The sequence below is a fragment of the Talpa occidentalis genome, unplaced genomic scaffold (assembly GCF_014898055.3).
Source record: "Talpa occidentalis isolate TD23 unplaced genomic scaffold, MPIMG_talOcc4v2.1 talOcc4.7, whole genome shotgun sequence".
Lineage (NCBI taxonomy): Eukaryota > Metazoa > Chordata > Mammalia > Eulipotyphla > Talpidae > Talpa > Talpa occidentalis.
In genome coordinates, this window is record NW_023605083.1 from 43,090,520 (window position 1) to 43,113,351 (window position 22,832).

General features: G+C 37.2%; 1 protein-coding gene across 1 annotated transcript in view; it reads left to right on the top strand.

Annotated features, from left to right (window-relative positions):
- RORB (RAR related orphan receptor B) overlaps positions 1-22,832 on the top strand; it is a 221,219-nt gene that overhangs the window by 127,931 nt on the left and 70,456 nt on the right. The window contains exons 2-4 of the mRNA XM_054688692.1: positions 4,404-4,489; positions 13,307-13,448; positions 20,259-20,660. Of these exons, the coding sequence (XP_054544667.1) occupies positions 4,404-4,489; positions 13,307-13,448; positions 20,259-20,660 (630 nt within the window). The remainder of the gene's footprint in view (positions 1-4,403; positions 4,490-13,306; positions 13,449-20,258; positions 20,661-22,832) is intronic.

Here is a 22,832-nt window from a genome sequence, read left to right on the forward strand (position 1 = left end):
CCTGTCCTCAATGGACTTAAAATACTCAGAGTATAAAAACGACCAGGTTTAAGTTGTTAGCTATGGAATAGTAGAAACTGAGAGCCACAAGAGCACACACAATAAAAATGTTTCCTCCAACCAGAAAGTACCTGAAAGGTCCATTATTATTACTATTCTTGATGATTACTTTTAAGAGTTAGAGGTATTTCAGTGGATCAAAGTGGCACATTTTCTAGTTAACTCTTTAGCCTGAATTACCTTATGTAAACTAAGTACCTACTATCACCAGCAGGGGCTCTGAAGGGGCAAAAATAAAAATACATACATTTTGATAATCAGGAAGAATTGAATACATGGTGGCTTTGTGTGATGTTACAAGTGACTTTAAGCAAATCTCTTCAAAGAGAGACGAATTATGAATACTCTATAATTGTTGACTCTGCCTATCAAATCATGGTGCATTAAATTAACGGCATTTCATAAGTTTTTCTGATATTATTAAACCACAAATTATTTAAATCTTTCATGATACCCTTTGATAGTGTAAGAATATTATTTTTAAAAAACTATATAACACCATCTTTTGTAAACAAAAAAATTTTAATTAATAAATAAAACCCTTAGTTTCCATAAGGATTACCTATAGAAAAATATGTGAGAGGAAGATGTAAGAAATTGAAAAACTGATGATACCTAGTGGGGGTATATAAATATTACCTGATTAAAAATAAATTTATAAGTAAATAGAGTTATTTTCAAGAAAAAAAAAGTGCTATTGCTGTCTTCGCACATGAGTCAAGCAAATGTAAGAAAGCTGAATCCTTCTTCAATTTTTGAATATCACCTCTATTGTCATAGCTGGTGAGATCCAAGCCTGGGCCAAATCTTCCCAAGATGTTCAGTTTGAAACCCCAATAAATAGCAGGTCAGCAAATCTGTATTCACTGCAAGACAATCACACAGGAGGCTATGACTAGTATAATGACAAGAAATTGAGAAATGACAAACTTTGGTGCAATAATATAATCTGTTGTCTTAATTCATGTCTGAAATACTCTGGCTTGAAGATGTGCTTTATAAAATACATACTATCAAGTATAAAGTGAAGGTCACAAGCAATTTATTTTAAATGAGAGAAATGGAAAAGGGTACTTTAAATTATTAAAATTTATTTTCACCTATAAAAGACCTCAGATGATCTACTTTGCCATAATAGGTACAAAATGATCAGAGGTTTTCCAAGCTAATAGCCACCTCCCACACCGTTATACATATATGCCATTTAAAGTGACTGCTTTCTCTTTAAAAAATACTGTTAAAATGTTTATGGTTCTTAAGGATTACATGTTGAGCTGGGATTATAAATATGTATAAATATGCAGATACTCTATTGAATCATTCCTTATCCCATTTATATTTCCGAAGTTGTATAAGATAACCTTTGTGGCTTTCAAAAACATCTTCTCACACCCCAGGGGGCAAATTACCTCTATTTTCATTTCCTTTAGAGTTAGATCATTTTATAATTAAGAACTTATTGAAGCAGATTCTCCCCACGTGTAAGTTACTCCCTGGGGAGTAATTTATGCAAAGAGTGCCGCTGACTTAATATCATATAAGCCTAACAACAGTACCATAGGTACCTGGGATTTTTTTGTCAATTTTGTAATCATTGTAGAGAATCTACTGTGTTAAGGGTTATTGCTTAAAACAACAACAATAACCATAATACAAACAATTTACAGTGCCACTCGGTTATTTTTAAATAAGATCTTATAAAGCAATAATAACGTAACCTATTTCTTGCCCAAAAGCATAAGAAATACCAGTTAACAATGATGGGATGATGATTATGAACACTGACATTTACTATTGCTCTTTGTTGCTCTTTACTATTTACAAGACACTTCTGCATATGATATCTCATTTAATCCTCACACATCTTTGTGCTGTGTTAGTTAGGCTTTTGAAGTGATAAAACAAGACCAGAGATTTTTGTCTTGGCCATGGCCATAAGCATTAACAAATTTGGAGCAAGAATTCAGGACATCAGAATAGAATGACATCAAAGCTCATATTTTTCCCATCAAAATCTTAAAGAAAAATACTACTTCATATAATCTGAAAGCTAAAAGAACAGAAATAAGTAGAAATTCTTAGTACAATAAGTATTTTAGTTGCCTTTGACTTGTCTGATGTTTTTATCAGTATCTCTTCCACTGATGCCAATGGACCTATATAGGAATTCAAAACTGCATTCATATTTTACATTTTAGGAAGGCAGAGAAAGGGTTACTGAATTCAGTATCAGGAAAATTTCTGGTTGTCATCTCCCAAGTCAGCTCAAGGGTATCATTAACCACCTGGATCCTCAGTTTTCTCTTATGAAAAATAGGAGCATAACTGAATTTTTGTTAATGATTTGAAGTTACCGTAAAATATTAATTTCAAAAAATTTAATGCGCTACCCTGAAATTAAGTATTATTTTTTAAAAAAATACAAATGAGCCAGAAAAAGAGAGCTATGTCTGCATTTATTTATTTTGTATATTCTAGGGTGAGACACTGTAGAAAAGCATCCAAGTGGCAGATTGATGTACAGAGCATTTTGAAGCATATTTTGCATAATTATTTTAAATTGGGAGCTGGAATAGCAGATCTTCCTAATATGTATAATTTTTAACAACTCTTAGAATACTATAAGAGACATAGGAATTACTACATTCTAAATAAAGTTTATCATATGGATCCATCTCCATCCATAACCTCGATATTGATGACTTAGAATCCTCTTTCCAAGAGGTTGTAGATAGAGGTACCTACAAGATACCACACCAAATTGCACACATGCAAAATGAAAAGCCCATGCCCTACCATGTTCCACAAAGTAGTTGCTTCACCAACATCCTCATTCTTTGTCATACTGACTATTTAATTTATACTCTTAAGGCTAGGAAGTTAGAAGTCCCCTTTTTCATCAATGTCCACCTCTGTAGGTTTTCTGTCATTTATCTTCTCACTTCTGTCTTTGAACTGTCTTTGTATATGTTTCTTCCTCTCCATTCACCCTGCCACTGAAGTAATCCATGCTTTCATCTCCCAACACCCAGGTTAGGAACAGTCTTTCAGTTAGTCTTCCACCGGTCTCTGGCTGCCTTCCAAACTCAATTCTGTTATTACTTTTCATCATTTCTGCACTATGTTTGCTTCCTTGATAGGTTGTGGATGTTAGGCAAAAATTCCTCCGCCTACTCCCAGGAGCTTCATAATCTGATATCACTCCCTCTGTCCAACCATATGACCCAACTTTCCATTATAGCCAAATTGTTTAATGAGCACAGCCACAATAATTTAAGACTTTTTCATTTAATTATGCTTGATGAAATGTCCTTTGACTTACTGCCACCTATCAAAATCCTACACAATCCTCAAAATCAACCAAACAGTCTTCATCTCCAACGAAACTATTTGCTTCCACTGAAGTCAGAGTACCCACATATTTATCATTTTTATCTGATTTTTCCACTATTAATTTCATTTTATTAGATCATTGGTGTCATTAGTATTTCTTGTCTACATTAACAACCTTTGTTATTTCAGTGGCCACATAGAGTGTGCTCCATAAATACTGGACACATTAATTATGGGCATTTTCACAAGTAAACAAATAGCCACATAATGCATAGGATACCATCACTCACACCAGTTTTGCTTTATTTAGTTATTTAAAATATTATTGAAATAAAGGAATGTGAAGATTCTCAGAGGCTTAATTTTTGTTATGCAAAACAAGAAAACCAAGACACAGGTTCAGGGGATTCTTTGAGTTACACTGTGTCAACATTCAGTTTAAAAAACAGAAAACGTCTTCCCCAGTTGGCACAGGCAGTTGAGCACTGCACTGTGAAGCTGTCTGCAGCCTCTGCAGTATGGGTTCAATCCCGGCCAGGGAGAATACCACATGGCACAGCAGACCTCTCCTGTCTTGCCCGCTGCTCCCCTCAGCAGTGTATTTCAGTCGATCTGCCTGTTCTGTTCCCCACTCTGTCTTGGGTGAATCCTCTCACCCTTCCGCACATCTGGCCTTTACCCCAGTTCTTGTATAAAAATAAATAAATCTTTTAAAAAAGATGAAAAATAAAATAAATAAAAAAGAGAAAACAGTGAAGGCAAGAGGTTAGTAAAGTTCTGGGTCCTGGTTATATTTTTATTTTGAGGAAAATAAAGCAAACAAAGGCACATGGGTGCCCTTTCACTTAGAAGAAGCTTAGGGAGGCCATTCAACTAGTAGTGGGTGACCTCACACCCCTACATGTCTTCAAACTCTAAAGTCAGGTCCGAGAGAAGCGGGGAGAGAGATGAGGAAGGGTGAAAGGCAGCAGACAACTTTGTAAGTTCAAAATTTCTGTTTTCCCTTTCAGCACAAATTGAAGTGATACCATGCAAAATTTGTGGCGATAAGTCTTCCGGGATCCACTACGGAGTCATCACGTGTGAAGGCTGCAAGGTATGGGGGTTCAACAAAGCACTGCCCACAACATGAGTTTGGCCAGGGTCCCTTGATGTACCTCACCATGTACACAGCGACACATTCAAAGAAAGCCTGTGAATTCTAGCTTGAGGGCTAGAATGGTTGGTTGACTTTCTGTTGGTTGACTTTCTGTTCTTTTGTCTCTCATTTTTTTTATATATATATTATCTAGCTGGTCAACAGCTGCTTTAAAATGGATTCTTATTTAAGAGTTGAATTATTCACATTTAAAATGTTCTAAAATATTGACTTGCTGTTTTAACAGTTTTGTCTCTAGTAAACTCCAAGGCATTTATTACTGTCTGAAAGAATTGAAGGTTAAAATAAAGATTATAGACTAATGGGCTTATGTTTCCTTAGTTACCTGAGAAAGAAGTTGGGGCAACAGTTGCAATATGCACATAGCCATTTTTTATTCTCACATTCCTAAAAAATAAATAAAAATTATAAGCATTAAATGCTAGAAGCAAACCAGATTATGTACCCCAATCTTCTCATTTTTCAATGAGATCCTGGGGTATAAACAAGTTTATGCAACTTGGCCAATGTCACTGACGCAGTGAACGAGAAAGCAAGGCCAATGCAGAGTTTTTTCCTTTTTTTCAGTGTTTCCCTCCAGGCTAGAGTCAACCAATCTTTTGAAAACAAATGAATGTTTATGGGTGTAATGCTTTAAAAATACAAAGCTGAGTGAAGAGCAGTTAAGATAGAACAAATCTGAATTAAGAAAAATTAAGTTTTTAAAATTAATCCTTAGACAAAGAAAGCATGAGAGACTAAATGTCAAGGGAGAAATACATAATTTCTATAATTTTAAGGGGCAGCATGTAACCAGAATAAATAAAATGGAGATACAGTCTGGGAGGGAGAAGTGATATGTTGGCAAAATAATTGAAAACAATTGTTTTTGATCAAAGTTGCAAGCAAAGTGAATCATTAATTTAAGGTCAATCATTAATTTAAACTAAAGGAATTGGAGCACAATCATAATTTCTAAGTCTTCAGAGGCTTCCAAATAAAAATGAAACCAAACATACTGAAATGCAAGTGGTGCTGTGTGAAAAGTTGAACAGTGTCTCAACAATATTCTCAAAAAGCAAACAAACAAACAAAAAGATTCCTGGAATTGAAACTGGAGGGACGAAAAGAAAAAGAAATAAATTAAAATGAGGGAGGGATGCAGAGGGGGGAGAATAACTTTAAAAGGTAACCCATCAGTGACCTGCTGTAAAGGTGACTAAGAAACAACCCGTGTTAGGACATCATGAGTTGCCCTGCATTGTTAAACACCTAAATGTAATTTTTCCAACTCATTGAAAGATGCAATAAGGTAAAATTATAAATCAGCAAATGTTTATCCTCCTAGAATAAGTTATTGCTTCTCAGAGAAAGAGTTTTTTTCATAAACACCAATAATTTAGGAACCAGAATCTTCTCCAGTGAAAGCATTTCTGCCACTATGTTGGTGTATTGTGTAATTTTAAGAGCTTTGGTCTAGTCTGCATAGTATTAACAAAAAATATGTTTTTTAGATCAATGTCAAAGTGAAGCTGTTTTGTGTTTCACTGTATAAATTATATATAAGAAATGTCTGATTTCAAAATATGAGAATTTGTTCATGTTAACAAGCAAAACATTTTAAACAATAACTTCCAAAAGATTCAACTACTGAACAAACATATTCCAAAAGGTCAATAATCAGAAACAAGTGTTTAGGATCCTGCCATCTTTTCTTTTTTTAAGGAGGAAGCCAAAATCAAAGAAATTATGTGTTTATTCTGAATCATTCTTTGAAGTTTTAGTTAAAATGATTTTGTACACCACTTGTTTTTTTAACTTCATGGAAAGACCCACATTTGCAAATATGCTACATCTTTCTCCAAATAGAAAACTCAAGAAATTCTATTCCACATAAGATGTCAATGTCAGCTCATTTAGTACCAACCTCTGAATTTTCATAATACTGTTTCCAAATCAACAAAAACAATCCATTTTTAAATGACATCAGTTTAGTGTGTGCACTTATTCAGATTCCTATTCACTCAATAAAATTTGAAACAATCTCTTTTCTGTGCCAAAAACCTCATTTGTAATAATGAGCAACAGAAAAGCAAGAAATGCTCACAATTCATGTCAAATTAGCCTTAAATTAAGATTGTAGCTATGATTTCAGAAAAATCTTTATCAACTCTTTTGCCAAATGGCAGTGGCATATCCAAAGAGAAAAAGCACCCAATTCTTTCTTCAAATGTAAATTCCACATGACCTTTAATCCAGACAGAAGGGTTGAGGTCATGCTTTCTGATAGTTTTCATGGTATTTGAAGTACATCATTTCAATCTCTGAGGACTTGGGCAGGATCTCTATTTTTAGGAACTCCATAAATTCATTCAAACTAGACAATCTGATATTTCATTCTGCCACACTTGTCCACCAAATAAATAATGCACATGAATATGTGAGCACAAAAATAGTTCTTGTTGGATAACTTGGGTCTTACAACCATAAATCCCTGTGGCTCTTTCTCTCTGGGAAGATACTTGGCCACACATCCATTCCCTAGGCCCTTCACAAGGTTAGGTTCTCTCTACAGATCCCTGCCTACTCATATAGAAGCATGAGACAAAAGGGAAGGCAATCGTCTCAATCCTGTATTTGTATAAACTTTCGGGGCTGTTTTATTTTTTTTTTGCATTGATGTTTATTTTTAACATAGCTTGTTAAAACATTATTTATCTTTATTATCAAGTCTTTTAGTAACCTCCTCAATTATGAGATCAAGGAGATTGCCTCACTTTCTCATCCGAGTACTGGCCCTATTCTTTGCTTTTGATGATTATCAAAGAATCTCAGAAGATATTTGATAGAAGTCAAGTGGCCACTTCCAGGTCTCACAGCAAGATGGACATTGGACTTTCCATCTCAGAACTTTTCCAGGCTTTTTTCTTTCAAAAGATGATAGCTTTTCCTAAAATTTTCCTTGGTAAATTTCTTATAGAACATCACTTTGCTCGCAGCACTTTGTACTTCAGCTGTACCACAATTCAAGAGCAAAGAGTAAAGAAACAGACTAAATGGGTGAATGATATTTTTACATCTCTGGAAAAAAGGTTTATTTTCCCTCATAGATTTTCTGTAAGTTAACTAAGGCTATATCCAAATGATTAGAATAATAATTATAAACTCAGCAGTGGATTTATTTGGAAGGGTAATGTGTGGTCCAAGGCAGTTTATTTTGTACCAGAAGGTGCCCAACTTACTTGCATTAATGACCTCCTCTATCAGGATAGTCTGAGGCCAAGCATTAGTTCCAGTTTTTACTTATTGCTTACTTTATGATTCACAGTTTACATTTCATATTTCCTTTATTCAAAGATACGGTTAGTTATAAGGTACATCATTGGTTTAAAAAAAACATCTTTCAGATGCATTCTGACTAAATTCAAAAATTTCAAATGTTGTAAGGTACATCATAGAGAATAGGAAGCACACGCTGAGCCTATACTTCTCAGTACTGCTATTGCTACTGTTATAGGACAGGGAGAGGGGCAGCCCAAACCCCGCAAACCTGCCTATTCTAAATGGGTTCTGCCATCCGCCGCATCAACACAAAACATAGGACACTTTAATGGGAAGGATCTTTAATAAAAACTAGGAAACAATACAGGAAAGGCAAAGAGTCTAGTTTCTAAATGAAGCACCCAAAGTTACCCGTCCCCTCGTGGGTAAAAGTCCATCCAAATGGGATTGGCCCAGAACAAGGCCCCAAAGCCTGCCACAAGTCTAAAGCATCTTCCAGTGGGGACCCACAGAAAAGAGTCAGAAACAACCAAACAAGCCCGGAAGGAAAAGAGCAAAATCAACATCAAGATAAAAGCTGCCATGGTCACCTCCCCACGGGTCTCACCCACATCTGTGTCACCTAGTCCACGACCAAAAGACAAGCGCAGTTTCTTCACGTGTCTCTAGGCTCCATGTGCCTCCTCCAGGTCTCCTGGCTCCATCCTGCTTCCTTCCTTCCTCAGTCTCTTCTCCAGCTTCTCTTCTTCCTGCTCAGCTCCACCCTTCCTTGGGTGGGGCAGGGAACCTGGAACCTCCCCCTTTCCTGGGGACCACCCTGTTACAATCCCCCCTTTTAATTTTTATTCCACCATATCTATGGTGGCACAGATGTCATGGTGTAATCTTAGGAGACAGTCTTTTTTAGGGTTACAATGTGTATAAGAGAAGCAACAATTAGTCAGCAGCATTGTCTATGAATGTCCAGTATGACAGTTTTCCATTCTGAAAAATAGTCCATTATACAAGCCAAAAGAAAAAAAATTGGAGCGTTAGCTAAAACAAGACAGCAAATATATCAAAATCACAGGGAAAAAATGTTAAAATGGTTCAACTTATGCAAAAACGAATTCTCTCAACCTTGATCCCAAACTTTAACAGCATAGCAAAAGTTTGCAAATTAAATTTACTTTTAAACCATTTTTTTCTATTTTTGCATAAAATCACAGGGCAGAAATAACTAACAGCAATTTTTAGCTGGCTTTGTTGAAATACTCCATACAGGATCAGAGCGAACCGGTGGCATCCAGTCGATGTATGCTTCAGGTATAAAGTTGGTCTCATCAGACTCCACCTGGGCTTTCCTCTTCTCGAGGGTACCAGGGCATTTTCGTTGGCCGGGTTGTCCAGTCCTGCCAATGGAGGCAAGCTTCCTCACCTTCTTTGGAGGTCTCTGGAACCCTACAAACAAGGCAAACAGGTTCTCCTCTTGTTGGTTCAGCTCTGTTTCGACTTTTGGAAGAACTCCACACAAAGCCACACAATCAAACTCACGTCCAATTTTTGTTAAAACAGACAAAATCCCTATGGAAGTTATGCAAAAACAGACTCTAAGATAAGTAGCAAAAATTACTACCACTATTTGTATGCTGTGTTGGTATCAAGGGGAGAGAAAATGTGACAAGTTAGCTTTGCTGGAAAAAATTGCAACCTTGATGCAGATCCTGGTTACTCAAAACAAAACAAAACAAAACTTTGTGGATTCAGGACAAAATGCATATAAAAATTACCAGTATTATGTCAAAGAAAACTTGTAAATGTCAGGTGTATTTCCAGGTCTATTCAGTCCTTTGTAGTAAAGTTTTTACTCTTAACAGTTCCATCTATAGTAATCTGTTGAGACCTTTTCTCCCTATATTTTCAGAAACAATTCCTGTAGATATTAAACAATTGAAGTATACAATATTACAAGGTGACAATCATCATTGACAATTTACATCCATATCAGGTCAAGGTGTTATTACCCGTTTACCCAAGTGACAATGCTTCCCTTCTAGTTTTACTCTACTAGGTGAGCCAAATAGAACAAATTCATCTAATTCCTTCCCAGGAGGAAAGGGAGAAACTTTGTGGAGTGTCTCAGGAGCTCTACTGAGGTTCCACAAAATTTCCTTGCATCAGCCAAATGACAGGCTACCAAATTTGTACTTGAATTTAGATTTCTGGGAAGCTTTGCCATAAATATCAGAAAAGTAACAGAAACAACAATATTCAATCTCTATGAAGGCACCGGCTTAGTTCAGTAGCACAAGGTTGACAATCAAACCATAACTTTTTGTTTTTCTCATAACTTGAGACTCTTTTTTTCTTTTTTTTTCCCAATGTCTATGGGCACCATGTATACCAATTTGTCAATCACTGGAGGTCAAGACAGTTAGACACAAGGACATACAGACATACAACGTATAGACAAAGACAGTTTTTTTTAGTTATGCCACGTGGAATGTTATGTAACTGCAGTTTTACTCCATAGGCTCAGAAAAAAAATATCAAAGTCCAAAAAAAAATGTGGAGTGTTGCTGGCAGAAAAATTTCCAGTTGTCATCCTGCAAACCTAAGACTTTGGAAATAGGAAGGAAAAGTTTTATTAATCACAGGAGTTACATGACCTTGTTTATCACCTTAGGGTTTTCAGTGTTGAAGACTTTTTGTTAGAAGTCAATCCTGGGGTATTCTGTACAGCAACTGAAAGAATAAAAGTTAACTTTCAAGCAAAAGGAGTCATCTCTTGTTAGCCACCACGCAGGCACTCCTTGGGTTTCCTGGAATAGAACCCGAAAAAGCAAAATCAAAATATCAGTAATTAACTTTCAATTAAAAGGAATCATCTCCTTACTTCTGTTAGCCACTCTGGGACAGAAGCTGAAAGAGCAGATTAAACATCTAAGCACAGATTACACCTCCCCCACACTAGGGAGGGACAACAACAACACAGGTATGAAAACCTGGTATAGTTACATGATGCACCCTAAAGAGTGCTTTCCATAACAGTCCTTCCTCAGTAGGAAGCAGAAACTTAGAATCTTGTCTTACACCAGCAATTGAACAAATTCAGGATTCAAAATGGCAAACATGCCCAAAACAAATCGTGTACACAAAATTCACAGCAGCAAATCCTATCAGACTCAGACAAAATCTTGTTAATTTTTCTGATCCAGACTTTGCAAAAATTCAAGTTATCTCCAAGAATCCATCAAGGATACCAGCAATTACCAGTTACTGCTTAAGGCTACTCTTTCCTTAACACCCAGGCATACATTTGCTAATTTGAACACCACTGCTCCACAGTTGGCTTGCAAAACCGGTCAGACACAGGGCAGGAAGTAGTCAAAGACAAAGCAACATACCACTGAAGAACCATTATTGCCTTTAGAAATGCTAATGAGACAGCAGAGATTACAAAAAGAAAGAAAAAAAAAGTTCCAAGTGGCCTCAGACGCCATCTTTGATCTGGCCACATGGTCCAATGTACTGCCTAATCTTTTGAGTAAAACTGGCACAGAACAATTTCCACAAAATCAAATGTCTTAGCAAGTCACTACAAACAAATTACATACAGACACACAGATCTTCACAAAGCCCAAGCCAGTTTTTTTTTTTTTTTTTTTTTTTTACCACCTTTCCTTGCAGTAAAATCAGTTTTCTTCTATTTCCTCTTTTTACAAAGAACCTGTTTTTTTTTTTTCTTTTCCTCTGCCAACATTGTCAAACACCTTGAATGTACCAAGATTATATTCTATTAGAAAAAAAAAAAAATCATTTTCGAGGAACTATTCCTCTTTTACCAGTTTTTTTTAAATTTTTTTCCATTGAAAGTTTTTATTTTTTTTTTTTATTTTTTTTTTAATTTTTTTATTATTATTTTTTTTTTAAATATTAAATTTTATTTTTATATTCCCCCATACAATTGCAAACGCCCCATTCTGACCCCAATCCTTCCCCTCCCGCCCCCCACCCCCCAAAAAGTGTCTCTGGTTCATAGTTTTTTGTTGATTTTGATTTTCAATTTCTTATATTCATTTTCCTGGTCCCTTATTTAAGTTTTCTAGATTCCTGCTATGAGTGAGACCATCCGGTATTTTTCTTTTTCTTTTTGGCTTATTTCGCTGAGCATGATCCCTTCCAGTGCCATCCATGTTGCTGCAAATTGCATGTGTTTATCTTTTTTGAATGCTGAGTAATATTCCATGGTATGTATGTACCACATCTTCTTGATCCAGTCATCTATTTTTGGGCATTTGGGTTGTTTCCAAAGCTTAGCTATTGTAAACAGTGCTGCTATAAACATAGGAGTGCAGGTGCTCAAGCCAGTTTTTCAACAGCAAATCGACATATGAAACAAACACACCGGAGAAACCAAAAATCACATTTGCGCTTATGGTAGCCAGTGCCATAGGGAAGCCCAATTTCCCCATGGGGCTGACTAACCACGGATGGCTCTGTCCTAAATCACGTTGGACGCCAAATCTGTTATAGGACAGGGAGAGGGGCAGCCCAAACCCCGCAAACCTGCCTATTCTAAATGGGTTCTGCCATCCGCCGCATCAACACAAAACATAGGACACTTTAATGGGAAGGATCTTTAATAAAAACTAGGAAACAATACAGGAAAGGCAAAGAGTCTAGTTTCTAAATGAAGCACCCAAAGTTACCCGTCCCCTCGTGGGTAAAAGTCCATCCAAATGGGATTGGCCCAGAACAAGGCCCCAAAGCCTGCCACAAGTCTAAAGCATCTTCCAGTGGGGACCCACAGAAAAGAGTCAGAAACAACCAAACAAGCCCGGAAGGAAAAGAGCAAAATCAACATCAAGATAAAAGCTGCCATGGTCACCTCCCCACGGGTCTCACCCACATCTGTGTCACCTAGTCCACGACCAAAAGACAAGCGCAGTTTCTTCACGTGTCTCTAGGCTCCATGTGCCTCCTCCAGGTCTCCTGGCTCCATCCTGCTTCCTTCCTTCCTCAGTCTCTTCTCCAGCTTCTCTTCTTCCTGCTCAGCTCCACCCTTCCTTGGGTGGGGCAGGGAACCTGGAACCTCCCCCTTTCCTGGGGACCACCCTGTTACACTACCAATACCTCAATCTCTTCACCCCCACAGCACCGGGATAAGCTTATGTTGGTATCCCCATCGGGTTTTATCATATTTAGCTGAGCAGTGATGCTCCTTTGCCAGTCCTTCCCCACTGCTCCTTAAGGACGGAAACTCAGTTCTGGTTTATTTTACCAAGAATAGTGTCTTTTGTCAACATTGAATGAATGAATGATTCATTCATAATGTGCAGATAGTACATATTTTTTCCAGTAAACAATCTGTAAACTATTTAAGAAGAGGTAGCCATAGAATTTCCAAAAATTAACTCAGTATTCACAGTAGAAAATGTATCAATTGTATAAATGATGGTCTCTGTTTCCCTTCTTTTAAACTTACCTACTCCATTCTCTTTTTCCCTCCAGGGGTTCTTTAGAAGGAGCCAGCAGAACAATGCCTCTTACTCCTGCCCGAGGCAGAGAAACTGTTTAATTGACAGAACCAACAGAAACCGTTGCCAACACTGCCGACTGCAGAAGTGTCTTGCCCTAGGAATGTCGAGAGATGGTAAGGCATTGCCTTCCTATTTCTTACTTTACACGGCTTTCAAATGGATGACTTGCTAGAGCCTTTTTAAGTCACCTGAATATTTCTAGGCAAGCGAATTAAGGATAAAAAAGATGAGGCACAGCGAATTGTTAGTGCAATATGAGGAAAAGGAGGGAGGGCCGCACAGAGAGAGAGAAGGGAAAGAAGGAAGGAAATACTTCTAGTTTTAAAGAAACATAGATAATTGGCATGCACTGTCTCTTGGTATAAAGGGATTTTATGAGTTATTAAATTAAATGTGGGGCCTTTTCGTCATCTGAATAAATTCAGTTCTGCTTGCATTGTCCAAATAGTTATAGCTTGAATATTTGTTTATCTTTTCTTTAATTCCTAATCCACCTAAACTTGTCTTGCCCAAAAGTAGACCTATGAGACAAAATTCCCCCCAAATTTTAAAAGAATATGTCCTGAACCCTTCAGTGCTTAGGTAGCTTGTAAATGTTAACTCCTAAAATTTTTCTATGACTAACTGATTTTTTTGTTTATTTGGTTTTCTAGACTCATGAATGACATAAATTTACTCCTGGGATAAATTTATAGCTGTACTTCCATTTAACTAAAAGGAAGAAAGTAGAAGCTGGGAATTAAGTGATTTTCAGGATTTTTTTAGTGAAGGTCTATGGGGATCTGAGTTGATGATTTTGTACCTCCTTTCTACCATAAGGAGGGAGCATGTTAATTGACAGTATCTGAAAAAGTCCCATTCATAATTGGACAGAATGAAAAAGTCATCAGGTTTTTGTCTTTGTTACTTCTTCCTTCAATAAAAATGTATCTCCCTGAAGGGCAAATGTTGTGGGTAAACGGAATCATGCATGAGAGATGGGCATATAGTACAAAGCAGATTCACCATCATCAGCCCACAAAGGAGATAGTATGAATCACATGACATAAAAGATATGTGGGCCCCTTTTTGGGGAGAGGATCCATTTAATGGATCTCTATCTGTTAGATCTCTATCAGATCTACCACCAGCATGAGCATGTAGATGTCTATGATGTAAAAGGAATACATTGTCTACAGACACTGGGGATTAAAGATAAAGATCCAACTTAATTTTAACAAAGACAATCCTGGGGCTGCCAGAGTCATCTTCCAAATGTCTATCTCTTATGTCAAACTAAGGGTAAGTAGTAATGCTCAGGGGTGAAAGGGAATGATGAAAAGAAGGGATTCAAGCAGAAGGAAAAAAATCTTCCTTACTATGTTTTATAGAGCAAGTTTTATCTGAGTCTTAATTATGAAGGATACATTATACAAAAACTATACTAATACTGGGGAAACTTTTTAAAATTATATTTTTGAGGTAATGTTGACTTGCAACACTGTATATGTTTAACGGTGTACACCATACAGAAGTATGTCATCATACCATGCCCACCCCCAAAGCCCCAATAACCTGCTACCACAGTTCACTGGGACTCCTTCCCCTTTTGATCCTCCCCTCCCTAGCAATCAGATTTTCAGGTAATCTCATTCCAGCAATCAGATTTCAAGGGTTTATTTTGTTTTAATTTTTTTGTTGTTCCTTTGTTTTTCATATGCCACACGTGAGTAAAATTAACCAGTATTTGTCTTTCTCTTTCTGACTAATTTTGCTTGGCATAATCCCTTCTGGTTCCAACTACGTTGTCACAAATACCAAGATTTCATATCTTTTTAGAGTTGAATAGTATTCCATTATGTATATATGCCACATCTTCTTAATCAATCCCTTTGTCATTGGGCACTTGGGTTTGCTTCCATAGCTTCTCTGTTGTAAATGATGCTACAATGAACGTAGGAATACATATATTCCTTCATTTAGTGTCTTTGCATTCTTCAGATAGATATCTAGGAAAGAGACTGCTGGATCACATGGTAGATCTGTTCTTAATGTTTTGAGAAACCCCCATACTGTTTTCCACAGAGGTTGAATTAATCTGCATTGCCACCAACAGTGTATGAGTGTTCCTTTTTCACCACACCCTCACCAACATGTGTTGAAACTGAACAAATTTTGTCTCCATTGATTAATAATGCCTAGTGTGCAGTCTTGAAGGAGTGAAAACCCTGAAGTAATGGTTGGTTAGCTACTTCTGGTAAGGATTCAAGAATGAGAGGTAATGTTTTCCCTCCCACTAATGCATTATATGTATCTCCTACTGATTAAGCGATTATTGTCAAAGTGCTCTAGCAGTAGTAATAGTAGCCACAGTAAATTGCCTTCACAGTCAACTTCTTTCTGCTCACATTCTGCCCACCTTACTTCAGACTTAAAGTGGCATCTTCATTTTGATATTTGCATTGACTCTCTGTCAGTTATGCCTGATTCCAAGAACATGTACTTCACCATACTTGGTCACTGAAAAAAGCATAGCTACTAGGAGATAGTAGTTTATTAGCCATCACCACTTATTAGTAGACAACAAATTCAGCAATAATGAATTTGTTCAAATTTATCTTAGGAATAGAAGAAAATTTCAAACCTATTGGGACTACATAGACATATGTTTTTGTGTATAAAAAGGTAAAGGTATGCCTGTGCTCGTGTGTGTGTGTGTGTGTGTGTGTGTTTGAACTGATAAAATATATGTTCTCACTGAACTTTCTCCATTATCCTATTTATTTTTCCTTTAAGCAAACCCTTAATAAATGTTCAATGCAGGAATCTTCAGCATAAATTATTTCCAAGTGTTACTATAGATAAACAAGTTTAAAAGAACAGCAAAGTATTTACTATCATTAGGAAAATATGGGATCCCAAAGAAAATATGATAGCCACCTTGCTATAATTAAGTATAGGTTCTCCTACATGGCAAGTCTTTGTGGATAAAAATGGAAATTGCCTTTACAAGGATAGGTTTCATACTTTGGCTGCTGTTATGTAGAAATTCATTGTCCAATGTGGCATCTGCTTGTCATGATTTAAATTTAAATTAATTAGAATTTTTTAAATATAAAAATTCATTTCTTCAGAAACACTGTATTTCCCATACTCAAGAGCCACAAATGACTGTGGCTACCATGCTGACAGCATGGGGAATATCCCATCATCACAGGAAGTTCTATTGAGAAGTGAGGGGGATGAGAGAGAATATTTATAAAGCAATAAACAGTGTTGGGTAGGTTGAATCAGACTTTTTCTACTAAACTTAGAGAACTATAAAAAAGAAAGGCACATCCCTGAAATTTAACAGTTAAATTAAGACCAGTTTCCTTGGTAAGAAGCAAGATGTAAAAATAATTTCCAAATTGACTCTGGAAAGTCATAGATAATATTTCTACAATTGGGTTCTTTTGAAACCAGAAACACATGTCTAGTCGTCATGTGATAATAAATAAAAATCTTTGAAGAAACAATGACTTTGTTTTATAGTTACTCCAAAAACTTCCATTCCATGTGGAATCCTACAATCCAAATAAATATGAAAAGATTTCCAGTACTTTTGTGTGGAATCAAAATGAGGGTTAAGAGCATGAACAAATACCATCATCACTGAATATTTATAAAGCACTTGCAATGTATACGGAATTTGCTAGTGTCTTCAAGAGCTAGCAGTTTAACAAGAGGCTGCCTCTATACTCAAGTGAACCTCATTAACAGAATAATTCAAGTTTAAGAGGGGCAAACACTTAAAATATGTGCCATTCTGATTAATAGATGGTAGCTAGAAGAATGCCAGTACTTGAAAATATAATAGTACTATATAGCCTTTGTTAACAATAGATTCAATAAACATATTTACAAATAGTGGCAAAGAATTATATTTCAGATTTATTTTTGCCATGCATTGTAATTTTCCAATATGTCATCATTTTTACCATAGGAAGGGGCATACACTGACTAATCAGTGTTTCTAAAATGAATTAAAAGTTCATTCTGAAATTGTACATAGTAATTGTCAGCAAAGTCCTTGATTTGAGATGATGCTGGTGGTTCCAAAATGTATTGGAACTTTAAGTTGTTGCTCTGAAAATACTTCAGTTGCTCAATGACTGAGAAGTCAATTTCTTGGAAAAAAACCTAACTATTCCTCATTGAGGATTCAGATGTTTACCAAGGCAGAGGATTTAATAGAACATTTCTGGAGATTATTAAATTTGATTATGATATTGGTAGTTTACAGTAGAATTTTGAACCTAAAATTGTTGAATGTAAGATTTTTGACTAGACTCTTTCATTCTTCTACCATCAGCTGTTGCCAGTCTGTGCCTCTGCTGATTATGGATGGCCTTGTCAGTCATGACTGAGTAGCTTGGCTTTGCTACACTTTCTTTTCCTCAAGCAAGCTACTTTAGGTTTTTCATGGTGAGACACTCAAGCTTACAAGCACTTTTGATGCCTCTGTTTGTGTCACATATGTCAATATCCCATTGGCAAGTCACAAGACTCTGTATCAGGGTTAGGGCAGGATACTTACAAGATGATAGGACATTGCAGATTTACATGGGAAAGAACATGGGACTATGTGAGAGGAATCAGAACCATGAATGGGACCAATCCACAGAATGTATATTTCAGCTAAATATAGAGCACACAGAAGTCTAAAGCAAGAACTAAATGCAAAAGGGTCTCAAAAACACTGTATTTCTTTCTCCATGTTAGAAGAATTTCTCATTCTTGAATATTTTTTTCTCCTTATGGATTTTAAACAAATACAAAACTAGTCTATTCAAGTAAATCAGAAAACATACTCTGGCCAAAATAAAATTCTTAATCTGTAGCAATAGATACAAATTTTGTATCCCCCACTATAGCTCTTTAAAGAGCTGTTTTGAGCCTACATGAGCACAAAGGATAGGAAGTCAGCAAATAAAGAAGAAATGTCACATTTTCTTGGGGAAAAGAAAGTTCTTTCTGAATCAAAATTGTCCATGGTTAATTTTTTTTGTTAAAAAAAATTTCCCTATAGAATTATATATAGTAAATTATTTGGGAAAATATAAAGGTACCAAGAAAGTTTACCCTAAAAGTTACTATAGAACTCTGTTCACAGATGAATTGAAATACCATTGCAATTAGTAAACCAGTAAATTTGTCTGAGAAACAGAATTTAATAAGAACAGTGTCTCTATAAACAAAGCTAAACACAATGATCTAAATGACTCAAGTCCCTATAAAAATGACAATTGAGGTGGAAAGGGGAATTTGGTCTGAATTAACCAGATTAACTGTCTTCATTCAGAAAAATTACTGGATAATTACCACTTTGTTTTCCTACTTAGGCAGCATCAGAAAGCCCTAATACAAGTTTTTTTTAAGACTTATTTATTTATGCATACAAGAACTGGGGTACAGGCCAGAGGTGCGGGGGGGTGAGAGGATTCACCAGAGACAGAGTGAGGAACAGAACAGGCAGATTGACCGAAACACACTGTTGAGGGGAGCAGCAGGTGAGACAGGAGAGGTCTGTCTCGCCCACCATGTGGGAATCTCCCTGGCCGGCCAGGAATCGAACCCGCACTGCAGAGGCTGCAGACAGCTTCACAGCGCTACTCTCAACCTGCTGCACCACCGGGAGGCCCCTATGCTAGAGTTCTTTAGCACTTCACCAACCTTAGAGATTGAATCTGGTAACTGGACCTAATTCTACCCTCCACCCTATTCTCTACATTCTCTGAGTGCCCAACACCAACAGGAGATGGAAATACTGTCACAGAAGAAAATAGAAACTCAGAGGGAACCTCCATGTTTGTCATAGATCTTACCATTAACAAGAGCTGAACAACCTAGTGCTTGATGATTCAGACAAGATGGCCACTTGAATCAGGATGTTCACAAAGATGGAAGTTGACAGCTTGTGAGGAAAAATATCAATATCCATACAGTTTAGGAAGTTAAGTTCTATAAGAAACAATACATTCAGATCAAAGCATCTTCATATTACTCTGAAATCTCACAGTGCCTCTTCCCCCTTTTTCTCTCAGAACAGCTAAAGGTTTTGCTAGAAGAGATAGGGAGTGTGCAGCTTGCAATAATAAAAGGAAGGAGGGGCAGTTACTGTTGGCTCACTTATTGGGCATTGGATGCATAAAATTGCTATTTTCCAAAGATGCTTACACTTAATCCCAAAAGTAAACTGAAGGCAAATGATTTGGCTCACTTAAAATTGTGTTTACCACCCTCCCCAACAATCCTTGGGGGTGTAAGGAGCTCATAAAGAGTTTCAGGGCCTCCCTGGTGGCGCAGGCAGTTGAGTGCAGTGCTGAGAAGCTGTCCGCAGCCTCTGCAGTGCCAGTTCAATCCCAGCCAGCCTTGGAGCAACCCACATGGTGAGCAGACCTCTCCTGCTGAGCCCGCTGCTCCCCTCAGCAGTGTGTTTCAGTCGGTCTGCCTGTTCTGTTCCCCACTCTCTCTCTCTGGTGAATCCTCTCACCCTCCTGAGCCTCTGGCCTGTACCCTGGTTCTTGTATAAATAATATAAATCTTAAAAAAAAAAAAAAGAGTTTCAGTTGACATTTTAATAGCTTTTTTTGTTTTTTGTGGGTTTTTTTTTCCCCCACAAAAAAAATCACTTTTAACTTCATGGCATCAAAAATCACCTAAGTATTTACATTTCTTCCTAATTTAGATTTAGTCCTCAATTTGCACATAAACCAGTACAGATGCCCCTGAATATAACCGTTCCCCAGACATGGAATGTGTGAGAATGGATTCTTGGACTAAGGTGCTAAGAGTCTGTTTACTTGAAGTTGAAGGCACAACCATCATGACCCCTTGGACTTCAGCCATTTTACAAGAATGATAACCACAGGTGCTGTTTTCTGCTTTTCTCTCCAACCCAGCTGTGAAGTTTGGGAGGATGTCCAAGAAACAAAGGGACAGCCTTTACGCCGAGGTGCAGAAGCACCAGCAACGGCTGCAGGAGCAGCGGCAGCAGCAGAATGGAGAGGCAGAAGCCCTTGCCAGGGTGTACAGCAGCAGCATCAGTAACGGCCTCAGCAACCTGAACAATGAGGCCAGCGGCACTTATGCCAATGGACATGTCATTGACCTGCCCAAGTCTGAGGGTTATTACAATGTGGATTCCAGCCAGCCGTCCCCTGATCAGTCAGGACTTGACATGACTGGAATCAAACAGATAAAGCAAGAACCTATCTATGACCTCACATCTGTCCCCAACTTGTTTACCTATAGTTCTTTCAACAACGGGCAGTTAGCACCAGGGATAACAATGACCGAAATCGGTAAGTAGACATCCACTCCCGGTTCATCTTTGGAAATTCTGATTTGAGATTGCCTTGGTCCTTTTTAGTATCATCATTTTCTTAGGTTTAAGTTGAATTACTTGCATTCATGGTTTCTAGTGAGAAAACTAAAAAATTTAAAAATATATTCTAATAGTTGTCATTGTTTCCTACCCCATAAAAGTTTATTTCAAGGAAAGGAAGAATGAAGAAATTGAAAATAGAAAGATGCTATCTGTAAAGAACAGATGCTGTCTGGAAAATTTAGGTTCATCTCTGAAGGAAAAATGTTATTGGTATAAACAGGAAAATTTGAGCAAGTATTTAAATTTGAGCAAGTATTTAAAGTGAAATACATAGGGAGAGAGAAGCCGTCTGTAACAGGGTTCCAGCTCTTCCTCTTAAGATAACTGGGAACAAGCCCTATGTAACTGGTATCTCAGTTTCCTTTGTTGTTAAGGCAGAAAGGTAAATCTGAATTCAAGAATTCTACATAGGAATAGTCTTCATTATTGGCAATAGAGTGTAGTCTGGAATGTTGTAGAAACTAAGAGCAAACTCTGACCCTTCTCCCACTGCAGTGTCTTCACATCCTAAGTTGTGGTATTCCAGAAGGTGTATCCTCGGCGTGCTCTCTTTTTGACCTGTCACGACTTTGTTTTACCCTGTTAAGCTCAGCAGTCTATTAAATGTTTAACCACTTGATCTCATTAACTGCACAAAAATATTGATAGAGGAATTCCCTTCCAGTGTAAGGGAATTGCTAGTGAACAGCAGCCTAGAAGAACTGAACAGTTTTTCTGTTACCCAGCTTCATGGCAGCATTATCATCATTTCATGAGAATGCTAATGAGAAAGAAACAATCCAGTTGACATTAAGTGAAAGGGCATTTGAAGGATCTGCTTTTGTTATACATCACTTCACTTCAAATTGCAGTTTCCAAAAACCTGTTAAGGAGGGTAAGTGAGGACTTACAGTAAGGGGGGAAGCAATCCTGAGGTCTGGAACTTTCAAGGCTTCCTCATGTCCCTCCTAGTTAGGTTGCTGAGAAGACTGCTCAACAACTGACTTCCTGGGTTCAAATCCTGGCTGTGTCTTATTATTTGAGCTGGAACAAGTTTCTCTTCCCAGTTCATTTATCTTTAAAAAGGTAAAAGTATTAGCTCCTAACACTTGGCTGTTGTAAGAATTAAATGAGTTAATACTGGTAAAACAGAGCAATATTTGGCACTCAGCAAGTCTCAGAAACTCTTAGCTGTTATTATTTGTATACCATGTGCTTAGTCACCTTCTCTGTCTAAACTGTGAGTAGGAGCCAAAAGCCTACGAGTGTTTTAAATAAAGTTGATGTGAACATATAATTAAATACATGCCATATGTATCTTGGCTACTTCTACCATCTGGTTGAGGAAGAAGGGATGTTACACAGTTCTAAAACCTGAAATGTTATTTCCTCTCTTTAGCAATTCAGCATGTGGCAGTGAGTAAAGACGCTGTTGACAAAGCAGCACCTGTAATGACATTCACAACTGACAAAGAAAAGTAAACATGATTTAACAAAAACATTCATCATTACTGCCATCCTCTTAACCTTGGTTTCTGACTATGTCACAGGTTCTTCACACACATTTAATTTTGACAAGCACGTTATAAAAGTAACAATATTACTCCCATTTTACAGATGTGGAAACAGAGGCTTCAAGCTGTGTCATGACTTTCTCAGCACCATCAGTTACTAAAGGAGAGAGCCAGGCTCCAACCAGGCAGTCTGACTCCACAGTCCTTTTGTTTATCTATTATCCGTCACCTGCTAAGCATTTAAGAATCACAAACTGTATTGTCAACCAACAGGGACAGTTTTTTTTTTTTTTTTTAAGTGGAGTCACTCAATCTTTCCAAGAGGGCATGTTAAAAAGAAAGGGAAAAATGGGGACCACTGTTTGCTTTTATTCTACACAACATCTAAGTGCCTGTGGCTGCTATTAATTTCAAACACATGTGTAAAATCTAATGAAACAAATACTCAAAATTGTTGGGCAATCTTGTGCCCCATGCCCAAAAAGGAAAGTCTGGTAAGAATTCAGAAGTCAGTTTCTTTGAGATTCAGAAACAATAGGAAGTATTATGGAAAAAAAGAACTACAGCTAAGACTCAGGTCTAGGGAACCCTAC